The sequence below is a fragment of the Tenrec ecaudatus genome, chromosome X (genome assembly GCF_050624435.1).
Source record: "Tenrec ecaudatus isolate mTenEca1 chromosome X, mTenEca1.hap1, whole genome shotgun sequence".
Lineage (NCBI taxonomy): Eukaryota > Metazoa > Chordata > Mammalia > Afrosoricida > Tenrecidae > Tenrec > Tenrec ecaudatus.
This window is the reverse complement of record NC_134548.1, coordinates 86,873,737-86,898,461: the sequence shown is the minus strand read 5'-3', so window position 1 is coordinate 86,898,461 and position 24,725 is coordinate 86,873,737. Positions and strand designations below refer to the sequence as shown.

Sequence of the window (24,725 nt, the reverse complement as noted above, 5' to 3'; positions counted from 1 at the left end):
CAATGGGATTTTCTTTGGAAACTTGTTTAGGGGGTTCATTCTAAACAATCTAGTACACAAATTAACATAGACAAATATCGTAAAACTTTCACAAATAGATTCATACAAAACTTGACAACTTCCAAAAAAGGAAAAAACAACAGAATTATTTCTTTTAGGGATTTTATGTTACTATGAATGAAATGATAGCTCTAAAATTAATCACATGTAACAAAAGCCATATACCTTCAATATTCATGCAAATCCCATCTCATAATGGCAATGTATAGTATGACTTAAATAACACTAGTAAATCTTACAGGGTAGTGAAATTCATGGTTATTGAATATAGTAGTGCTAGGATAAAGGATTACCAGTGTTTGCCAGGTTACTAGTAAGTGAAATGTGGTAAAGAAACATTATTTCCAATTCCATTTATACTTTCTACAAAGTTTACCGAATAGAAGAAGAGATATCCAGATCTGTGTTTTGATCAGATATTTGCACAGAGAAAATTTTAGACTGCCTTTTCCTCCAGCTAAATAAATCTGACATCATATTAATTTCCTTTTGTGAATATAAAGTTCCATTTCCAGTAGGTATGTTGCTAAATGCATAGCAAAAATACCAAGATTCTTTTACAATACACTGGTGTATGGTGATAGGAAAGAATGAGGAAATGAAAAAGAAGTTCACAATAGGACTAAACAAAGGTATATCACATTATATCTTATATAATGTAAGTAAAGCCATGGATGAAAAGAGGGTCCCTGTTTCTTTACATCTTAATCAGAATTCATAGGAGACTTGCAACAGTCGCATAGGTACTTATTCAGCATGACTTTAGTGCAAGCAATGCAGTCTCGGGAGTGCAGGGTATTAAATGTTGGGCTATTAGTGGCAAGTCTTACCAGCTACTCCATGGGGAAAGATGAGATATTTTGGATTAATATTTTATCCACTGTAGAAGTCAAAGAAGTAACATTATTAGTTTTTATTTCAATCAGAAAATAGAATGGCACATTTACAACCTTCTGATTAATTAAAATGCTGTAACCAGATTAATTGTTATAAATAGGGTAATGACAGCCTAAAAAATTACTGTGACAAAGACACTGCTCTGGTGCCACAGTGGTTAGGCATTCATCTGCTAACCAAATGGTCAGTAGTTTCAACGCAGCAGGCAGCTGCCTTGTGGAAAAAGATGCAGGGGTCTGCGTGAATACAGATCTGCAACCTTGGAAATGATGCCATCGTTCCACTCTGTCCTGTAGGGTCATTATTTATCAGAATCCATTCAATAGCCAGGGGTTTCTCCTTCCATTTGAAAGTCCCTGGGTGTCACAAAGCAGTTATGGTGGAGTAGTGCATTACAAGTTCGGCTGCTAACTGCAAGGTCAGAAGATCAAACCCACAGCCACTCCAGAGAATCATAAAGGCTTTTGGTTCTGTAAAGATTTCCAGCCTTGGAGGCAATAAAAGGGCAGTACTAATTTGTCATATAAGATTGCTATGAGTCAGAAACAATGACAGTGGCTTAATTTGGGGTGTGAGAAACACTTGACTAGGAACAAAATGATTGGAAGTTCAAATCCACCCAAAGGTACCTTGGAAGACAGGCCTGGCAATGGAGTTGATTCCAACTCATAGAAATGCTAAAAGACAAGATAGAACTGTCCCTGTGGGGAGAATAGAAGCCCTCATCTAGCTCCTAAGGAACAACTTGTGGGTTTTGAACTGCTGACCTCACAGTTTGCAGCCCAACGCATAACTACTATGTCACCAGAGCTCAAAGTCAACAAGCACAAGAAGTGCAGTTCTACTCTACAACACAAGGGGTCATTATCATGCATCAGAATCCACTTTAGGGCAACTGATGTTTTCACATTTAGTAAGAGATAATGGTTTCCCAACAAAGAGAGCCAATCAGTGCTAACCTGACATTTATAGAAATATATACACATTCATTTAGTTTAAAATAAATGCAGCCTCGTGAGTGGCATGTCGTATAAATTACAGGCCTACTATGGAAATTACAGAACGAAAGGTAAAAGGGGAGAAAAAGTCTTCTGGCATCACGGCCATGACTGAATTCAGAAGAGTAAGCCTGTTCCAGTGCTCCTTGGGTTGTGACTTGGGTATGTCGGTCTCAAATTAGAACAAATAACTTTTTGATATTTCTAAGGGAAATTTTGTAAAAATTATTTAGAATGTCATCATTAGCCCCTAATAAAATGTTAAAAAAAGAAAAGAAAAGAAAATGATTAGTGCAAAGAATATACAGATATGCTTTATACAATTGATGTATGTATATGTATGGATTGTGATAAGAGTTGTATGAGCCCCTATTAAATGTTTTAAAAAAAGAGAATGTCATCAGTGGGAAAAATTTATGGAATTGTTACTATGATGAATAATACTAGTTTTTACAAAATTATTTAAAATAGACCCAAAAAACCCTTTTTAAAAAAATTACTCCTGATCTTGGAGCACAGGGTTGAAGTCTGGTCCTTCTTTCCCTGTGGCCATAGCAGGGAACCAATAGAGAAGTCTGAGGGGTGGGCCCCAATCCCAACTATGTGGACAGCCTCTCCTGCCCCCAGAAGAATCTACTTCAGAGGACAGCACTGAAGCTACAGCTCAAGGAGAGAGCATGTCTGATCAGAGCACGCAGTAGCAAAAGAAGGGTGAGAGAGTGGAGCACAACCTGGCCCACCAAGCCTTGAGGATGACATCCCTGCTCACAGCAGCCAATGCACAGAGAGGACCACATGGCCTGCCCCACTATGAGACACAAGATCACTCACTGAGCCATAGCCCTATGGCGAAAAACGCTGGAGACACAATGTGGGAATTGTGCCGAATCTGACCCCACCACAATGATGCAAAACACTAAGGGTGTGCAACAGAACAGCAAGGGGAACAGAGCTATGAAGTCCAGAGGGAATGCCAAGAATAGACTTTGGGGCCAGTGTGTGGCACCCTATCAGTTTCAACTGGAAAACACTCCTAAAGGTCAACAAAACAGACCTTGAACTATTTACAGGCTTTTCTTTCTTTGTGTCATTGTTTGTTGTTGTTGTTCTCTTTTCTTGCTTTGTTTTGCTCTGTCTTATTTTTGTGCATTCTATTATCTCTCCAGGTCTATCTACATAAGAGAGGCAGGATAAACAATCTGGAGGAGAAAACAAGGGGACATACAGTTCCAGGGGGCCATGGAAGAGGGAAAGGTGGGGAAAAGGAAGTGGGTGTTAAAAACCCAGAGACAAGGGAATAACAAGTGATACAAAATCAATGGTAAGGAGGGTGCAGGAGGCCTTGAAGGGCTTTGCAAAGGGTTTGCAACTGAGATGATTTACTGAAACCCAAATAAAGGCTGAACATGATAGTCGGACAGGAGGAAAGTAAAAGAAAATAGATTAAGGAACCAAGCGGCAAAGGGCATTTAGGGAGGTCTAAATACAGGCATGTACATATGTAAGTATATTTATATATGACAATGGGAAAATTGATCTATGTGCATTTATTTATAGGTTTCCTATTAAGATAGCAGATGGACAGTGGGCCTCTATTCAAGTACTCCCTCAATGCAAGAACACTTTTTTCTATTAAACTGGCATTCCATGATGCTCACCTTCAGTCTTCTGCTGAAGACAAAGCAGGTGCATAAGCAAATGCAGTGAAGAAAACTGATGGTGTACAGCTATCAAAAGATATAGCATCTGGGGTCTTAAAGGTGTGAAAATAAATAAGTGTCCATCTAGTTGAGAAACAATGAATCGCCCAAGAAAAAAGCACACCTGTCTGTGTGATCACGAGATGTCAATGGGATCAGGGATGAGGCATCAAAGAACAAAAAATCCTATCATTGTGAATAAGGAGGAGTTCAGAGTGGAGTCACTAATCCATCTGTAGGCAACTAAACATCCCCTTACAAAAGGATCACAGAGCCAGTCAGTGTGCACTGTGGCACCAATGAAATATACAATTTTCTCTAGGACTTTACTGTAACCCCCCCACCTGTATCATGATTCCAATTCTACCTTACAAATTCGGCAACACCAGAGGATGTTCCCTGGTACAGATAGGGACTGGAAACACAGGAAATCCAGGATAGATGAATCCTGTCAGGACCATTAATGAGAGCAGTGATACCAGGAGGGGAACGGGAAGGAGGGGTGTAAAGAGTGAACCAATCACAAGGATCTACGTTTAACATCCCCTCCCTGAGGGATGGACAACAGAAAAGTGGGTTAAGGGAGATGTTGGACAGTGTAAGGCATGAAAAAATAATGATAATAATTTATAAATTATCAGGGGTTTGTGAGGGAGGGCAACCAGGGAGGGAGGGGAAAAATGAGGAGCTAATACCAAGGGCTCAATTAGAAAGCAAATATTTTGCCAATGATGATAGCAACAAATGTACAAATGTGATTGACAAAGGATGTATGTATGGATTGTGATAAGAGGTGTATGAGCCCCAATAAAATGATTTTAAAAGAGAATAATTACTACTGAAATGACAAAGTAGCCAAGCAGAAAAGTTGTTGTTCAATTTCAAATTCTAGTATAACTACCACAGAATTTTCCAAACAGATCCTAATTTTCAAAGGATCACAAAATAATAATCCTTAATGAAGACGGTGCAAGATCTAACCAATTCTACAAATATAAATCATACGTGCCCCAAAACTTCACTGAGTTGTGATTTAGTTTTATATTATTTTGAATTTAGTAGAATTTTCTTATTAATTAGAATTTTCTAATTTAATTTGGTCACACAAAGCACACGTTTGTTACTTAAAAGTTAATGAAATGACATGATTGGACCCTAGAGATCTAATAAGGAAGCATTTTCACTCCTGCCTTAGGGGAGTCACAGTAGATAAATTTGAATACACATAAATGTTAAGTGTTAAAATAGTGTAGTGAGTGAAATCTACAAATTATATCCCAAATAACATCTTAAAGATACTTCATCTTCATTTTATTCAATTACTAACTAGCATAGTTGATTAATTACCCACAGAATAGTAAAGAATTGTATACACTATTATCTTTAAAGTAAGTTACTAACCTCAAAATAAGAAAAGCCAAAGGTAGTTTCTTAATATAGATAGCATTCAAAGTTTATGAGTCATTAGTCCACGCATTACCACATTATGCACATATTTAGAAAATAGCTTATCAGTGTATCGTTCCAGAACTATGCTGCCAATACAATATACACTACCCACGGGTAGTTGGTGAATTTTAAATAACTTAAAATGAAATTCAATTTAAAATTGAGTTTTTCTTTAAAATAGACACACGTGGGTAATAGCTGTTTTACAAATCAAAAATTGAAGATCTCTATCACCACAGAAAGTTCTATTGGACAGCACTGTTTTATGTAAATACCAATTGAAATGAGCTCCAAGATATTACTGTGTAATTGTAAATATACCCTACAAATTAAAAAGTAATACAGGCATAGCAACTAACAATAAAAATTCTAAACAAGAAGAAATTGAAGGAAACGTCCTTAAGCTGGGATCTGGTGTTTGTGGTTGTATTGAAAGATGAAAGACCGCCTACTTTACACAGTATTAAGGTTTGTTAAGAGAAAAGAAATGCCATACCACAGCTTCTACTCATTATTATGCTAGAAGGACTAGCTAGTTCATTAATAGAGAAAAGAAATATAAAGCTAACCAGATTGGAAAGGAAAGTAAATCTGCCTTTATTTGCAGAAAGTTTTATATACAGAAAATCATTATCTCAAAAAAAGCTAATATAAAGGTGCTTTGAAAATGTCATGGACAAATGGAATTGAAAGATAATGGAAATTTTCCATGAAATTTTTGAATGCACCTAGTAGGTCTAGGAAGTAAATGTTTTGTTCTTAGGAGTCATGGAGTCAGTTCACACTCTTATCATCCCTATGTACAAAGAACAAAGCCTGCCTGGTCAAGCACCACCCTCACAATTTAAGAATTTCAAACTTCAAAATCCTAATTGTGTTTCAATTTAGTAGGAAAGAGCAGTTAAATTAAATTAGCTAAATTTTGAATTCAAATTCAAATAAATACAACATAAAATATCCCTAAAGAACATGAAATCCTGATGGAAAATTTTCATAATAGATGCTAAAGACTGGTACAATGAACATTACAAAACACTATTGTGAGAAAATAAAGATCTAAATAAAAGGAAAGATATACTCTGTGCCTGGATTGGTGGGCTCAGTGTTAAGAAGCCAGTTTTCCTCAAATTGGTCTGCAGAATGAAGGCAATCCAAAATAAAACACAATAGTTTTTCTTTGGTTGATATTGAGTAGTTGATTCAGGTATTTATATAGAAATGACAAGGATCTAGAAAAGTCTAAATAATTTTGAAACAGTAAGAGTAAAGCTGGAGAACCCACATAGCTGAGAATCCAGAAAGAGAGTTACACATATGGGCAACGGTCTCAGCAAATGTGACATGGGAATTCAGTTGGTAAAGGTGAGCCTTTTCAAAAAATGGTTCTAGAATAACTAACGAAACCATAATAAAAGTATGAACTAAACCTTATATTACACTTCATAAAAAAGTAACTCAAAACAGATTTAATATAAAACATAACAATTCTAAACTTCTAGAAGAAAATCCAGTAGAAATTCTTTGTGATTTTAAAATAAGCAAAGATCTCTTTTACAGAACAAAAAGGTATAATATTTAGGGGAAAATGTATATATTGAACATAATTAAGATGCATAAACTTCTTTTCCTCAAAGTATAATGTAAGGAAGTGCAAAGGCAAACCTGCAGATTGGGAGAGAATATTAGCAAACATGTATCTGATAAAGTACCTGCATCCAAAAAGTATGAAGATTTCTTAACAGTCAAAAATAAAGAATATTATCAGGGATATACTTCAAAGTGTCCTATTTCCCTTAAAACCTTGGTGTATAGAACCTCGCTAAATATCTTTTTAATTTATAACCTCAATGTGTTCAATATTGGGAAAAAATTCTATATATTGTGAAAATAAATAAGCTTAGAAAAAGAAAAGTTCTTTATTCACTTGAAACATATCCCTTTCTGGTTAGGGTTAGGATTAGGAGAAACAAAAAAAAGAAACATATCCCTTTCAAAATTTAAAGTATACTCTCTAGGCCCTTTATAAAATTATATGATTTTTCGAGAGAGAAAAAAAATGAATCAGAATGGCAATTATTTATTCATCTCTGGGTTTTCACATACCTTGTGCAAACTAACTGCAGTATAAAACACATTTTTTAATTTCTTTGTAATAATCTGTTCAGTGCAATCCCAAGAAAACTATGAACAGGAAAGGACTGTTTGGTCTTAAGACATATAAGCTTTATAAATTACATCATCATAAGTTTAGCAACAAGCATAAGGAAAACATATTTTTGTTCATTTCTGAAGTTATGTTTGCCTATTTTTACATAGTTTCCTATAAAATCCCTGGAAGGTTAAACACAGAGATATGTAAATACCCTGCCGTATGGCTAAAAACACCTGTGCAACATAAGAAAGCAAATATGTCTGCTAAAAAAATAAAGGTTTTGAAAAATGAAAGAAATACAAAGGCCAAATCTCATAAAATCATGACTTTCAAGTAAAAATGTTTTATACATCAGGACTAACCATGAAAGTCTTAAATAATATAATCAGCTTATTTATACTTCAAATTGGATTCTGGTACCTATTTTTGGCTTTCTAGTGAATTTTGGAAGGAATTAATCAAGAAAATGTTACAACTCACGTAAATATTACTTACCCACATTTGGAGGTTTCCCATAATTGACAGGGAGTTCTGGAGGCCGGCCTCTATGTAGAGCTGCAAAAGCAGAGCCATTCCATAGTGTACTCTTACAGTCTGTGCAAAAATATCACAAGTTAGTCAAAGAATAGAGCAATGTTTTGTTTAACTGTGCCTCAAAAGCAAAGGGCTGATTCAAAGTGTATTTGTTGAACATAATTTTACCTTCTAGAACCATGATAAAAATAGCATGCATGTTATTGAGAACAATAAAAATAACATGCATATGCTAGAAACTAAATTATGAGTAGTATCTGCCAACATCTCAACATATCACCAAGATATTTTATTTCTTTGCATATAACTGAGTCTTAGGTAAATGTGTCACGGATTAATAAGATTTCTAGTTGGCATTGGGAGTTCCTTGATTGAAGGAGTTAGTTTATTGTTAGTTTATTGTGCCAAATTGGCCGATAAACACAGGTGGGATTAATTGGAAGGATAAATGGTTCAGTGAGCCACGCCTTGCTAGTTCTCAGTTCTCTTGCTTTCTGATGGTGGGAGCAGGGTGCACCTGCCTTAGTCAGTTCCTTGCTTTAGCTGGCAAGATTCACTTCCTGCAAGACATTCCTGAGGAGAAGCAGCATGGACCTACCCTGATGCAGCCCTGGGTGCTGGAGCACCCTAATGGAGACCCCTGCCAGTGCTGAGATGCTTACACATTCACTGACTCCGCTTTCCTCCTGCAGTTGGCAACATTGCGTCTGTTTTGGGAGATGGAGGAGGACTTTGTGGATTGGTGTCAGATATATGGGTTAATGTTGGACTTGTGGGCTTGGGCAGCACTGGGTTGGGATGTTTTCTTGATGTGCACTTAACCTTTATATGAAACTCTCTCTTATCCATGAGTTTCTGTGGATCTGTTTCTGCAAAGTACCTAGACTAGCACATTGACTTTTAGGCTTCCATATATAACATTGTATAAGCAAGTACACTACTATCACACAAATTTGCTAGCAAAGTTCAGACCCAATGATACTTGGTGCCTGATCCCTCAGTATAAATAGTTGTGAGTGCTTTTTCTCTGACTTTTAGGCTTAAGTCAAGAGAAGTAAGTATTCTTAGTAAGTCAGTTTTGAAAAAAAAAATTCTAATTCATTTCAAACTTTCTACAGTATTTGAATTAATTTTTTTCTTAAATTACAAGATGAGATGCTTAAAAGCTGATAAAATTCATGGAACTCTTTCACTTTGTGACTCAGAATTTAAAATAAAACACAATGCTAATAAAATAAAACATCGAATGTAACTGGCTGTTAGAGATAATTATCACTCCAAAATGCATCATTAACCCCTAATTTCATAGTTTCTTTTTTATAATGTAACACGTTATATATCTTACATATTAACATTCCATATTAATTTCTGCTAAAAAAATCTGTAAGTTGAAAAACACTGTTGTAACGAAAATTTTATGAAACAGTTCCTAATGGGTTAGTATTTTTGTTTAAATATTTTTCAATTAAAAAGTAAACATATAATTTTCATTTGTGTGTGATAAAATGATAAATATGGTTAGGGTGCTATTATCAGGACTCACAAAGCATAAGAGCATTCTAACAGAATAAGAATGTTTAAAGCATTTATACTGCACTAATCAGCGTGACAAGGAGCCCTGGGGGTGCTGTATGGTAAGTGTTGGACTGCTAACCACAAGGTCATTAGTTCAAACCATGGGAGAAATTGGTCCATGAAAGAAAGCTGAGGCCATCTGCTCCTGTGCAGACTTAGGAGTCTCAGAAACACTAAATAGGGTGTCTGAGTCGGAAGTGACTTGATGGTAGTATGATCTGCAATCTCTACTCCACAGAATCAAAGGGAATTTACCTAATCTCTACCATATTCTCCTTTTTTGTGTGTTTGTTTGTTTTTTAAATGGCCCCTAACGATCCTTAAAAATTTACCCATGCATTAAAAATGAACAAAAATAAGCATTAGCAAGATAAATGATGGCAGATGAAAATGAATAGACAGACATGAAAATATTTCCTTAATAAAAGAATATTGTCCTTTCACTATTTTATTGATAACCTATGATTTTAACAAGTGAAAATCTTACCAGTAGCATCTCGTAACAAAGACTTCCGGCCTACACCTAGTAATGTCTGCACCCCAGGAACGCTCTGAGGGATCTCCTTATCTAGCAAAGGACCAATTCGCTCACAAATTTTAAGGAGGTAATCTGGAGGAATGTGTGCATTGGCTGCCACCTGAAAAGCATAAAATAAAAGTACAGAATCAGGAAGATAAAAATGTTAATGTTTCATACTTTAATACTTCAATTATATGGGATTTGTTACTCTACTTCTCAGTGGCCACTTGTTTGCCTACAAGCTTTTAAGACCGCAAACACTACATTTTTTAATAGTTGGGCACCATCTGATTTCTTCACCACATTTCCTTATGCACCCATTTTGTCTTCAGTGATCAGGTTGGGAAAGTGAGAATCATACAGTGCTACATTATTACGGCAAACTGTTCTTGTATGTAGGTGAGATTTTGGTCGAGGCCCAAAGTCCCCTGCCCCAACCATAGGTTGGGATTGCTTATTCTGCTTATCTTATAAAGTGAGACACCCCCCTCCAAAGAGAGGGAGAGAGAGACGGACTGGAAAAATAGTTCCAAGTCTAACTGGTGTCGGGACCCATAGTAGATGAACAGCTCTCTAGTCTATTTTAGTCTTCAAACTCTGCTAAAACCAGTTCAATGTGGGCCACGTTGTGGTTTTTAAAATAAACGGAGCATAGCTCCCAGCACCATAGCAACATGCAAGTTTCCTTAATCCCACAAATGAAACATGAGTGGCAGATTTCTGGCGACAGTACCAATTCTTTCATATGCTACAATAAAATATATATATGTGTTACCATCGAATCTCTCTCATTGTCATTGAGTCTATTCCAATTCAGAGTCATGCTACAGGCTGGAGCAAATCTGCCCCTGTGAGTTGCTAAGACTGTAACTCTTTACATGAACAGAAAGCCTTGTCTTTCTCCTGCAGAGGGGCTGCTTCAAACTACTGACCTTGCAGTTAGTCGTCCAGCTGGTAACCCACTATGTCGCTAGGGTTCATATTATTAAGAAATTACACTTCAAAACAAACCAAACCAAGTTCACTTCCATTAGTTGATTCTGATTCACAGTGACCCTATAGAACAGTGTAGAAATGCCCCAGGAGTTTCAAAGACTGTAACTCTTAGCAATAGAGAGTCTAGCCTTCCTCCCAAGATCTAATCCCCAAGTAAAAAAATAATATGAGATAAAAAATAATTTTATAAATCAGCCCTACAGAACACCATAAAATTTTGTATGCTCTGTCCGCCGCAGAATATTGAGCTCCCAGAAAAGTGCCTGCAATGAAGTAGTCAAATCACGTATTTGTTGAGTGATTCACTGAAGGACTACAAATCTAAGTGAAACTTAAGTACAAACAATGTTTATTTACAGAGCAAATTCTTAAGATTCAGAGCAAAGTTCTTCTGTTTTCTTAGAGAGTAAACGTGTAGGAACTACAAGCAATGTGGAGTCAACATTCAAGAAAAAGGTGATTCTACTGTGAGATTTTAAAACCTAAAAATCACCAACTTTGAGTTGATTCCAACTCATAGGTGTCCCATAGGGCGGGGTAGAAACGCCCTTGTGAGAACTTCTAAGAAGGGAATTCTTTATGGGAAAGAAGGCTTTGTCTTAACTACACAGACTGGCTAGTGCTTTCAAACTGAAATCTTTGTGGTTAACTGCCCAACATGTAACCACTGCGCCACCAGGGTTCCTCTTATTTGGGGTATTATTCTCAAAAAAGTATGCCGCACCAATTTCCTAAAAAGACAACAATTGGAGCGGGGACAACTGATACAATTCGAGGAAGAATGGTAACTTAGACTGTTTATTTTAGATTTCTATCCACAAAGTTTTGTTTCTAGTTTGGAACAAAAAGAAATCAAATAAATTCTTCCAATTACTGCTCACACATCTAGTTTTTTTTTCTGAAGCAAGTAACTACATAAAATTAACTTTTAGCACAATGCATAGTGAATATTAAAGTCAAACCAGATGATGATTTTATCTAAAAAGACATTTCAAATTTTCTTTTAAAAAGTCATTTTATTGGGGGCTTTTACAGCTCTTTTAATAATTCATATATCAATTGTATCAGGATATTTGTACATATGTTGCCATCATAATTGTCTAAACATTTTCTTTCTGTTTGACCCCTTGGTATTAGCTCGATCATTGCTGACATACAAATGCATATATTAAATTTAGAAATTAATATTAAATGCAGTAAGAATAGTAATAATCACAGTAATATTTATTGCCTATATTAAATACTAATTTATTGTTTAAAGAGAAAAACCTTACAAGAACTCTATATTAACAACTAGGCTGTTTTGTTCCAAACATTGTCCTATATAAACGTCTATATCCATTACTTTACATCAAGTAAATGCTATATAAGGGCTTTAGGTAGGGTGGTAGTTGCTGTTTTTCATGAGAAATTTTCTTTTCTCCATCCCTTGACCAAGGAGCCCTGGTGGTGTAGTTATGCCTTGGGCTGCTAACTGCAAGGTCAGCAGTTCAAAACCACAAGCTGACCCTCAAGAAAAGACTAGGCTATCTACTCCCATAAAGAGTTACAGTTTCAGAAACTTACAGCAGCAGCACTACCATATCCTACTGGGTCAGAGTGAGTCGGCACCAACTTGATGACAAGGTTTGACCAACTGGAGTCATTCACTTGGTGCCAAGAGCTAACCCAATACAGTAGATTTGCTTCAGCCTCCTGGTTAGTAGAAGATAGAGTAGAACTCCCCCCATAGGGTGTCTCAGGTTGTAAATCCATATGGAAGCAGAATCCCACATCTTTGAACCACCAAGCTTTCAGTTAGCACTTAAGCATTGTGCCACCAGGGGTCCTACAAGAAAACTACCCTAGAAATAGCAATGTGTCTAGTAAGTTGTCTCTTTAGAATTTTTAGAATTACCATATTCAGAAACCATGTGGAAATGATATCTTAAAGTGACATCTTAAGACTGCTGGTTCCCTTAGTTTATATATACTGTGATGTTTAATTTTCAGCCAGTTATATAAAATCTTCACCAATTCCTTTAGATTAATTGTAAAACATTAATGGTTATAAAAACTGTATATATGGTGTTCAGCAACTAAATAATGCTTTTCTACTCCTAAGTTTTCCCCCTTGAGATTTGTATAGTAAATTAATAGCTAAATCTGACAAGTGTGTATTCCCACCCTATTCAAAAACCTTCATTTCTAAGTGGTCCCATTAAAAAGTCAATTTCTCTAAAATCAATAAAAACATTGAATATAACACAATATTAGAAAACATAAGTTCTACCAATATTATGGCATGTGAGAATTCCAGTTTATCTTTTAAATATTAATAGTTTCTCAAAGTATATTTGGGTCATCTTTACAACAACAGTTGTACATCAAACTTCAGGACTTATAACTTATACTTAATTTTTCCTTATATTAATGTTTAATTTGGATTTAAGATAGATACAAGCAGTGCTTTCTACTCCTGTAAAGGGTTACAATCTTGGTAAACTCACAAGGGGATGTCTACCCTGTCTTATAGGGTTGCTATGAGTCAACATAAACTTGATGGCAGAGAATTTATCATTTTTGTTTTTTTATTATAGATGGTCTTTTGTAACAAAAACTCAGTATCTACCAATTTCAAGTTTTAAAAAATAATTTTCACTAAAATTACATATAAAATAATACATAATAAATAAAAGTAATTATTCTAAAATTCTCCACTAAATTCATAGTTTAATCTCATAAACAACTCTTTTCCATAAAAGTGTATCATTATACGTTTAATTCTTCAAACTTAGTATATTATGTTAGGCAAGGAAAAGTCACTCAATCACACATTTCTCACTATGTAACACAATGTACCAAGTAGCACTTAACAAGTCTTTTGAGATCTGTAAATGAAAAGCATTCTCTAAATACAAAGTTCAAAAGAGGAGATCTATAAATCTTTAACTGAAATAAAGTAAATTACCGTATGTGACTCTAATTGTGCGACTTTCTCAGGGATCTCAGAACCCAAATAATATATTCGAATCACATGATCAGTGCTCCCTGTTGTGATAAACATACCACCAAAAGATTAAAAGAAGAATAAAAAGAGTAACAGCAATTAAAAAACAACCCTTGTGATTATTTCATTATTTGTATGCTATCTTATATCAATCAAAGAGTTTTAAAGAAATACAAGGTTATATTCTAACCATTAAAGAATCACTAATTTTTAAAAGAAAAAATTACAGAAAATTATTCAAAGAATATTTGTATCATTCATCCAAAAAAATCTACTACCAGTATACCAAATACAAGGCTTTGGATCTTAAATAGTGAAGATCGCAAGCTTAGATATTCTATGCAGAAACCACTTGTCATTTTTTGGTGTCAGGAGTCAAATGATCGCTATCTACAATTCCCTTTCTCTTGGCTACTGGAGTTGAATTTTAAAAACTCAATCACAATTATAAAGTTCATTAAAATCTCAAATGATTTTTCTTTAGATGGTACATATTTGGCATGTTTCTATTATCACTTGTACATATATTTTCACCAAACAATCAAGAAATATATCATTTACATCTGGATCATTTAGTGTTTGGGATACTCAAAACATATTCAACTTTTATACACACCAGAACTGAAAGATGAACAAGATATCTGAACTCCAGGTCTGGATCTCTCAGTAAATTTCACTGTGAGATCTCTAAAGAGAAAAGTAAGGGGTTTACATTTTCCATCTTGCTCATTTACTAAATAATAATCTGAGCACAATGCTGGCTATTAGCAAATTGACTGTCAATATTACAGACACCACAAAGGTGAAGTGGACCCTAACTACTATTCCCATCACTCAAGTAAAAAGTGCATTTAATCTTAAAAACCCTACGTCAGTATTAGCAAGAAAGAAATTCTCACATTCCTCACTATCATCATGAGAAGTTCAGTCTTTTCCCAAAACAACAAATGAAACTGCTACTCCTTATAAAATCTGTGTGCATAAATTATTCTTTAACAGTGATTGGATGAAATTTTTATTTTAAAAACTCTAATATCCAACTCAAGTATGATTTGAGGGTAAATAAAAAAAGTATTTCTATAAAATCATAGTTACATTTCCAAAAACAAAAATATCAAAGTATGAAGCTATTGTTTCTTAACATACCCTTCTTCTAGATCTATATGTTTTCATGGCAATACGTATTTACATCTCTTGAAGGCTTCCCTGGGGAATTCTGTGCTCTTCTCTATCTGCCATTTAGACACACACACCATCACATATAGGCAGTTTTGAGATCCTTAAGGGCTACAAATTGTGTTCCTTTTAAGTTTTGAGTTCGGGGAACAAAAACAAACGCTGAAGGGTAAGGTCAGGGTTGTAGGGTAAATGGGGTAAGGTTGCTCAACAAAGTTCTCACAGGATAAGCCTTGCTTGCCTGAAAGAGTGAGTAGGTGTATTTTTGTGAATAGGAAAAAATACCTTGGTGTGACTTTCCTGCCCTTATTCTCACCAATGTAGCTTTGCATCTTCCTAAAAATTCATAAGCTTCTGTTCACAGACCCCCCACAGCCAAGGTCAGGCTCCCCAGTCCTCCATCACACTACATCAGCAGGTGTCCCTGCCCTGCTGAAGTCAGGCCACTGCTCCCCACCCTCGTGCTCCCCAACTTCGAGTGTGCGTGTGCATGCGTGGGCTGCCGCCTTTGCTTCAGGATGCCCGTGTGGCCGGATGCCTCCAGGGCAGCATGGGCAGGATGGCCCTCCGCTGCCTCAAGTCCCAGGCCCCGTCTGTCCATTTTCTATGTGGGTCACCAGAGTATTTAAATGCTCTCTCCCACCCTATGCTGCAGATCACCCTGCAGCCTTCATTCGCCGTGGCTTCCCCCAGTCATCTTCGTGAGCTCACGGAGAGCTCTCATTTCCCCTATTCACACGAATCATGCTCGCCTTGACCAGTCCCCTCCGGTCAGGGGCCGGGGGCCTCCCACGTGCATTTAAGAGCTCCTTATTTGAGCCTCTTGGTGCAAAGCGCAGTCTTCCCCATTTGCTTCTCCAGCCCCTCCACTAGCTCTTCCAGGCCACTTTGTCAGTTCTGCAGTGCCCTCTCAGCCACTGTCTGTTGTTCCCCCCATCTCCCCAGCTTCCCATCCGTGTTGCCCTTTTTTGCTTTCACTTAAATAAATGCAGCTGTTACCCCCCCCAAATTTTTTTTAAATGCATAATCTTCTTTATCACCCTGTCTCCCAAGAAAATCTCTCAAGATGATGCCTCTGGAATCCCAAAGACAATGGCAAAACCTGAGCTGATCTCTGTGCTTTGAATTTAGCTGGCCTACCAGATCTCAGCCTGGTCCTTTTTTTCCCTGAAGCTACCTGAACAAAACTAGGAGAATTGTCAACAGCTACTCACTAATCAAGGGGACATGGTAACGCACTAATGTTGGAATTAACAGGTACATATGAACTTGAATCCTGTTAGCAATAATTTTTTACTAATCTCTGTGTATAGACAGATACATACAAATATATTTCTCTTTATATATGTAAGTACACTACTGAAAATCTCTCAAGGTACTAAGTAAAAAGGAATATGTTTAATTTTTTCACAAAATTGAAACTTTCAGATTTCCCTAAACTTCATTGTTTTCACATGCCTTTGCCAGAAGCAGATCATTCCATCAGCACCAGTAGAAGTGAGGTATCTGGCTGTGCCTTTATTTTATGGACAAAACTAAAAAAAATTAATTTAACTTTAGGAGTTTTAAGTACAAATTTAAATTTCAAACACAGCATATTTTACACTAACTCCTGCCACAGCGATTTTATAGGACAGGGTAAAACTACCCGCTGTGTGTTTACAAGACTATAAATAGCTTTAAAAAATCCTTTTATTTGGGGCTCATACAACGCTTATCACAATCCATACATACATCCATTGTGTCAAGCACATTTTTAAATGTGTTGCCATCATGATTCTCAAAACATTTGCTTTCTGCTTGAGCCCTTGGTATCAGCTCCTCATTTCCCCCGACTCCCCACTATCCCCTCCCTCATGAACCCTTGCTAATTTATAAATTATTATTATTTTGTCATATCTTATACTCTCTGATGTCTTCCTTCACCAACTTTCCTGTTGTCCATCCCCCAGGGAGGAGGTTATATGTAGATCCTTGTAATTGGTTCCCCCTTTCTACCCCACCTTCTATCTATCCTCCTCGTATGGCCACTATTACCACTGGTCCTGAAGGGATCATCTGTCCTGGATTCCCTGTGTTTCCTGTTCCTATCTGTACCATTGGACATCTTCTGGTCTAGCCAGATTTGTACGGTAAAATTTGGATCATGATAGTGCATGGGAGGAAGCATTTAAGAACTAGAGGAAAGTTGTTAAGTCTCCTCGTTGCTACACTTCACCCTGACTGGCTTGTCTCCACCCCATGACCCTTCTGTAAGGGGATGTCCAGTTGCCCACAGATACCCCAATCTGCACTTTCCCTCATTCACAATGATATGATAATTTTTCATTGATGCCTGGTACCTGATCCCTTCGAAATCTCGTGATCACACAGGCTGGTGTGCTTCTTCCATGTGGGCTTTATTGCTTCTGAGCTAGATGGCTGCTTGTTTACCTTCAATCCTTTAAGACCCCAGAGACTATATCTTTTGATAGCCAGGCACCATCCGCTTTCTTCACCACATTTGCCTATGCACCCATCTGTCTTCAGCGATCATATCAGGAAGGTGAGCAAACAATGATATCATTTTTTGTTATCTAATGTCTGATACCTGGTCCCTTCAACAACTCATGGTCACACAGGCTGGTGTGCATCTTCCATGTGGACTGTGTTGCTACTGACCTAGATGGCGCTTGTTTACCGTCAAGCATTTACAACTCCAGATGCTATGCTATATCTTTTGATAACCGGGCACCATCAGATCAGCTTTCTTCACCAAATATGCCCATGCACCCATCTGTCCTCAGCGATCATATCGGGAAGGTGAACACACAATGAGATGATTTTTTTCTTCTTTGATGCCTGAAACGTGATCCCTTAGACACCTTGAGATCACACAGGCTGGTGTGCTATAACTCTTTATGGAAGTAGAAAGCCTCATCTATCTCCCACGGAACTGCTAACAGTTTGAAACTGATAATCTTGCAGTTAGAAACCCAATGCTAACCCAATAATAGTCACCTAATAAATTCGCAATTCATATAAGGGGCCACATAATAAATATATTTTAAAATAACTTCTTTAAAGAATTTATTTCAAGAGATCTTAATCTAAATTCTACTGAGTAATAAACACCTTTCAAAGCAAACCAACAGAACCCACTGCTGTCACGTTTATTTGCACTCACAGAGACCTTTAGGACAGAGTAAACCTGGCCCCATAGGGTTCATAAGCATGTAAAGTTGTGCATTGGCAAAACTTTGTCCTGCAAAGCAGCTGCTGGTTTCCAACGACTGACCTTCATATGTTAGCAGCTGAGCTCTTTAACCACTATTCCCAGTTCCTCAAATGTTTTCCATAAAGTTCATGTATTAAGAACTGTAGAAAGAGCAAGTTAGTAAATGAATGTAAGATAGAATATTTTAGTCCTAAAATGAATTATTCTACACTCATTTGACATCACACTCTAATGGAATTATTAAACTACTTTTAGTTCAATAAACACACTGACATTACTAGTAAAGACATTGCAATCTTGCCAATTAGACTTATAGAGAAAAAATGTTAGAATTTTTACAGCTTCTTTGGGACAACCTTTAAAACTCTAGGGGCAGTTCTACTCTGTGAGTCAAAATCAACTCGAGACCAGATGGGTTTGGGTTTTGGGATATGAGTGGAGGATTGATAAGTAACGCCAAAAATAGTACCGAGAAATTGATTTGTACATTTTTGGATTTTAATATTTTTATTTTATACTTCAACTGCAATAAATGTTATTTTTCATTTTGAAATTGAAATGATATTAACTTGTCCCCATGGACAATGCATAGTAGGTCAAACATTTGCTCATATCATATTGGAGAAAAGATTTTTAAAAATAAAATACTACAATTAGAAACTAAAATAAAACCAAACTCACTGCCAGTGAGTCACTGCTGCTCCATTACTACCATACAGGGCAGGGTAGAACTGCCCCTGTGGCTTTCCTGACAGTAACTCTTCATGGGAGTGGAAAGCTTCATCTTACTCTGTGGAGAGGTCGGAAATTTCTAACTGCTAACCTTGCATTTGGCAGCCTTATGAGCTCTTTAACCACTATTATCCACTACACCACCAGGGCTCCATAAGTAATCAAGACATACCTACGTAAATGAATGAACATACCATGTTCATGGATAGGGGGGAAAAAAGGAAAAAAAAAAACATTGTGAAAGAGTTAAAACCACCCAAAGCCATCTAGAGATACAACTCCATTGAATGGGAAAATGGCAGTCTCTTTAACATATGGGGCTGGCAAAATTAGATAACCTTTCCAGAAAAATTAACCAAGATACATACCTCACATCATATATAGAAATTCCTATATATAAAACTATAAGGATAATTAAAGAAAAATAGGGCCAAATCTCAAGGCTTTCATTTGTGGCATAAAGTACTAAATATAATCTGAAAATCACAAACAGCAGAATATAAAGTGCAGACCAGAGATCTCTACAAATTATGCCCTTATTATGCACATCAAAAGATTTATCCAAAAGAGAACCTACTGGTTGTGAAAAAAAATTGACAGTGAGCGAGCCCAAATTGACAATGAACTAACCTCACAAACTTACAGAAAACGTGACCACCTCAACAACCTTAAGACAATTGAAAACTAAATAATATTTTTAAAATGGATGAAAGATATGAATGGACACTTGATTAAAGAAAAACTTCAGGCAACTAACAAATGTGAATGATATGAATAAATACCTATATCATCGCCCAGTAAAGAGTTATAAGTGGAAATAACAGTCAGAGATCACTTCACCCCAGCATGAGAGTAAAGCTCAATCAAAGGCAGTGTGGCCGAGAGCAATTACCAAAACCCGAATGAAGGCCAAACTTGATAGTATGACGGGAGGAAAGTAAAAGGAAATAGAGGAAATACCTGGGAGGCAAAGGACATTTATAGAGGTTAAAATAAAGGTAAGTATATATGGAAATACTTTTATATACAATGACAGAGGAATGATATGTATTTATTTATAAAACATTACGGTAGCAAATGGGCATTGGGCCTTCACTCAAGGACTGCCTCAACACAAGATAATTTGTTCTGCTAACATCGCACTCTGTGATGTTCACCTTCCCTGACACGATTGCTAATGACAAAATGGGTACATAAGCAAATGTGGTGAATAAACTGATGGTGCCCGGCTATCCAAAGGTGTAGCATCTGGGGTCTTAAAACTTCAAGATAAGCAAGCAGCCATCTAGCTGAGAATCAAAAAGTCCACATGAAAGAAGCACAGCAGCCTGTGTGATCATGAGGTATAGATGGGGTCAGGTATCAGGCATCAATGAACCAAACAAAAGCAAACAAACAAAAATAGTATCAGTGGAATGAGGCGGAGGGCAGACTGGAGACCCAGAGCCCAAGGGTAGTCAATTGGACACCACCTGCCTGAGGGACAGAAGGAAGAGAAGAGCCAGTTAGGATGCAGAATAACACCGCTGAAATACACACCTTTCCTCTAGTTCTTTACTACTCCAACCTCCACACTACCATGACCCCATCCTATCTTGCCAATCTGGCTAGACCAGAACATGTATAGTGGTACAGATAAGAGCTCACCACACAGGGACCACAAGAAGATAAGGCCCTCAGGACCAGATAGGGGGTCAGCTGTACTAGGAGTGTAGGGTGGGGGTAAGGGGGAACCCATCACAATGATCGGTGTATGGACCCCCTACCAGGTGGATGGACAGCAGATATGTGGGTGAAATGAGACAGCAGTCAGTGTAAGACATGGGGAAAAACCCCGGAATCTATAAATTATCAGTGGGATATGGGGAGGGAGGGTAGATGAGGGAGGGAGAAAAAAATGAGGAGCTGATGCCAGGCACTGGAGTAGAAAGAAAATGGTTTGAAAAAGATGGTGACAACATATGCACAGATTTGTGTAGCACAATGGATACGTGTATGGATTGTGATAAGAGCTGCAAGAGCCCCAACAAAAGAAAAAAGTGCTGGTGAGGGGTTACAGAGATTGGAACCCTAATACCCTAATGGTAGGACTGTACAATGGTGTCATATTGTGGAAAATGCATTTCCTTTCATTCATTTATTTTTAAAATCAGTTTATTGGGGCTCATACAACTGTTATCATAATCCATACATACATCAATTGTGTAAAGCACACTTATACATTTCTTGCCCTCATCATGCTCAAAGTTCACTTTATGCTTGGGCTCCTGGAATCAGCTCCTCATTTTCCTTTTCTCCTCCCCCTCCCTCTCCATTGCCCCCTCCCTCATGAACCCTTAATGTGGGAAGCCCCAGCTCTCGCTGCCATTACAAGATGGCGCCGGGCAGTCAGGGCGGTGGCCCAGTTAAGTGGTAAACAACCACTTAGAGCATGCGCACTGCTTAGATGACATAGTCATAACTCCACCCTGGAGTATGCTAATAAGGGTTCTGGCGAACGCACCAATCAATGCACAGCACGTCCCCATAGAGCGCATATAAGCAGCAGTAGTTTGGGGCTTCGGGGTCTTTTTCCGCATCTGCAAATCGAACCCGCATTAAACGCCTGTGGAAGAATCCTGTTGTGGCGCGTCCTTCTTGCTGGCGAGACTGAGCGCGCGACACCTTAATAATTTATCAATTATTTTATCTTATCTTACACTGGCTGGCATATCGCTTCACCCACTTTTCTTTTGCCCATCCCCCAGAGAGGAGATTATATGTAGATACTTGTGATCGGTTCCCCCTTTCTAGCCCCCTTCCCTCCTGGTATCGCCACTCTCACCACTGGTCCTGAGGGGTTCATCTGTCCTAGAACCCTGTGTTTCCAGTTCCCATCTGTACTACTGTGCACCCTCTGGTCTAACCAGGTTTGCAATGTAGATTTGGAATCATGATAGTTGTGGGGAGGAAGCATTTAAGAACTAGAGGAAGGTTGGGAGTTTCATGTTTGCTAGACTGAACCCTGAGTGACTCATCTCCTCCCCACTACCCCTGTGCAAGGGATGTCCAGCTGTCTACAGGTGGGCATTGGGTCCCCATCATGCGCATCTCATAATGTGTATGAATCTGAAGAACATTGTGTTGATAAAATTAGCCAATCACAACGGACAAATATTAATTCACTATTATATTTCACGGAAAGCTTATACAAAAAAATACTAATGTTTGATGTTTACCAGGGATAGAATGTAAGAAAAGGGAATGTCATAACTGGATAACGGGCACGTATTAATATGGGTGAGTAGAAAGACAATATACAATAAGGGGTGATTAGCACAGTATCACTAATGAAAAGGCAAGGAGCACAAACGTTACAGATAACAAAGGTAAATACAATTGTGTACACAGCCCTGCAATGTAAGTAATAATACACATTCATATACAAGTGACTGCATAGGCACACAGGCAAAGCAAACAGGGAGGAGGGGACAAAAAGGACCATTAATAACCATATATAGGTTTGGCAGATGATATTTCTATATGCATATTTTTATTTACTGAAAATATGCCCACATACATAATAGAGCAAACAGGCCACAAAAATGCATCAACAGCTTAGCCATAACCAAATATATTAAGTTGCTGGGGCTTTGGGCTTGGGATCCTATTCTTGAGGGAAACATCAATTGGTAAAAAAAAATTCAACCAAGAAAATGTTCTACCACATCATACTTTGTTATGTAGTGACCGGGCCCTGTGAGCAGCCATCTAAGGTGCAACTATTGCACTATCAGAAGCAAAGAAAGGTGAAAAAAATTAAAAGCACGTGGAAAGTGTTAGTTCAAAGTACTAACCGACCATGTAAATCTCAGCTTCCAGACGCTGAGGCCAAAAGAACTCCATGGTGCCCAGCTGCTACTCTGAAAGGGATCACAGTGTAGAGAGTTCTGAATAGAGTAAGAAAAATGTTACACAAAACTCAGGAGCATAAAAAGAACCAGCTTTATTAGCCTGAGAAAGAATGGTGAAACCCCCAGTACTGTAACTCTTGATCATAACTCTTCAGGTCCGTAACTGGATTCACCCCACAGGCTCAACTTTCATTCAAACAGGAGGTCTTTAAAAAGAAGTCTGAAACCAGGAAGATATGCACTCCTTACTACAATCAACCATATGGAATCACAAGGGATTAAAAACTAGAAAATAAGCACAAATAGAAACAGTAAACACTGGAAGGAAGTGGTAAGAGTGAAGTTGCATGGTGGAACTAACCATAAATGTCATGTAACTACATGTATGCGAGTAGTTGAATGGAAAACGACTTTAATTTGCTGTGTAGATTTTCACAGAAATCACAATTAGAAGGGAAAAAGAGAGGGAGGTGATACATGTCAGTAGCTATTTTAAAAGATTACCACTATCTCGATTGATGCGATAAAGCTGTTATTATACAATCTTCTCAGGCTTTGATTCTCAGTATTTTTATACCTCATCAGAAAAGAATCACAAAGAAGGGAAGAGTCGTCAGGCTAATAAAGTTTAAATACACTTTTAATCCAAAGCAAAAGAAAAAAGCGAGTCCAAATCTGCTGCCATTGCGTTTATTCTGACTCACAGAGACCCTACCGGACAGGTTAGAACTGCCTCCATGTGATTCTGAGATCGTAATTTTTACAGAAATAGAAAGCCTTGTCTTTCTCCCATGGAGCGGTTGTTGATGTCAGACTGTTGATCTGGTTGCTGGCAGCGTGATGTGTAGCTACTCTACCCCCAGGACTCAGTAACTAAAAGAAAGCTGTCACTAAATATTAGATGTTGGCTTTTCCGTAGTCGTTTTCTATGAAAGCACACTAAACATCGTGGACCTGACTCCAAACTAACATTAATACTGAGCATTAAGTCATTGCAGTAAAACAAATCAGTACTCACGTAGCATACTTGTATTTCCCTTTCTGATGTAAAAGAACCCTACACCAAAAAGTATAATGCATAATCCAGGGAAAAAGTTTACAAACCCAGGTTGCTCCTCGTTTAATTGAATAAAGTCTTCTTGACATGGCCAATATTTAATAAACATTGTTTATAGCAATTTTTGAACTATATGTTGAAACAGACTAAAGTCCTAAAAAGTATAAACTATAACTGTGTCTTGACAATTGCATATGAAATTGCACAATTTTACTAAGTTTCAAGAAATTCTGAGACTGTATAACTTCTATTTCTCATCAATCACAAGGGGTAATTTAGTCCATTAATAATAGCAACCAGATTGAGTTGAGTCCAACTCTTTGCAATATCATGCATGAGAGAGTAATAGGGTTTTCTGTGGCCGATTTTTTTTTAAGTAGGTCAATTTTCCAAAGCACCTATTGGTAGACTGCAATCTCCAACCCTTTGTTTTCCATGACCCAGGGATTCCTGGCCTATTAAAACGTATCTTAATTGGATGTTTGTAAAATGAAAAATCATGTTAGAGATGGTGGTTGTCGTTTTTATATCAAATGTACAATTTAATATAGAAAATTTATGAAATACGCAATAACAAGTAAAATTCCTTATTGATAATCACGACAATTATATTTTCTCAACTTTGTTAATAAAGGAAGTGATGTGAAGAGTAGGAAAGAGAAGAGAAGGGATGGGAATTAAAGTAGAAAAAAAGATTTTTGGAAAGACAATATTTGATAAATTAGAGCCCGTTGATAAATAATAAATAAATAATGTGTATAGTATGCAAAATGTCCATGA

At 37.3% G+C, this 24,725-nt stretch overlaps 1 protein-coding gene across 1 annotated transcript in view; it reads right to left on the bottom strand.

Annotated features, from left to right (window-relative positions):
• Positions 1-15,647, bottom strand: part of LOC142433495 (bromodomain and WD repeat-containing protein 3-like) — a 64,593-nt gene extending 48,946 nt beyond the window's left edge. Inside the window, exons 1-3 of the mRNA XM_075538389.1 lie at positions 15,504-15,647; positions 9,853-10,003; positions 7,752-7,850 (exon numbers count right to left, since the gene is read on the bottom strand). Of these exons, the coding sequence (XP_075394504.1) occupies positions 7,752-7,850; positions 9,853-10,003; positions 15,504-15,647 (394 nt within the window). The remainder of the gene's footprint in view (positions 1-7,751; positions 7,851-9,852; positions 10,004-15,503) is intronic.
• Between the last annotated feature and the right edge of the window lie 9,078 nt (positions 15,648-24,725).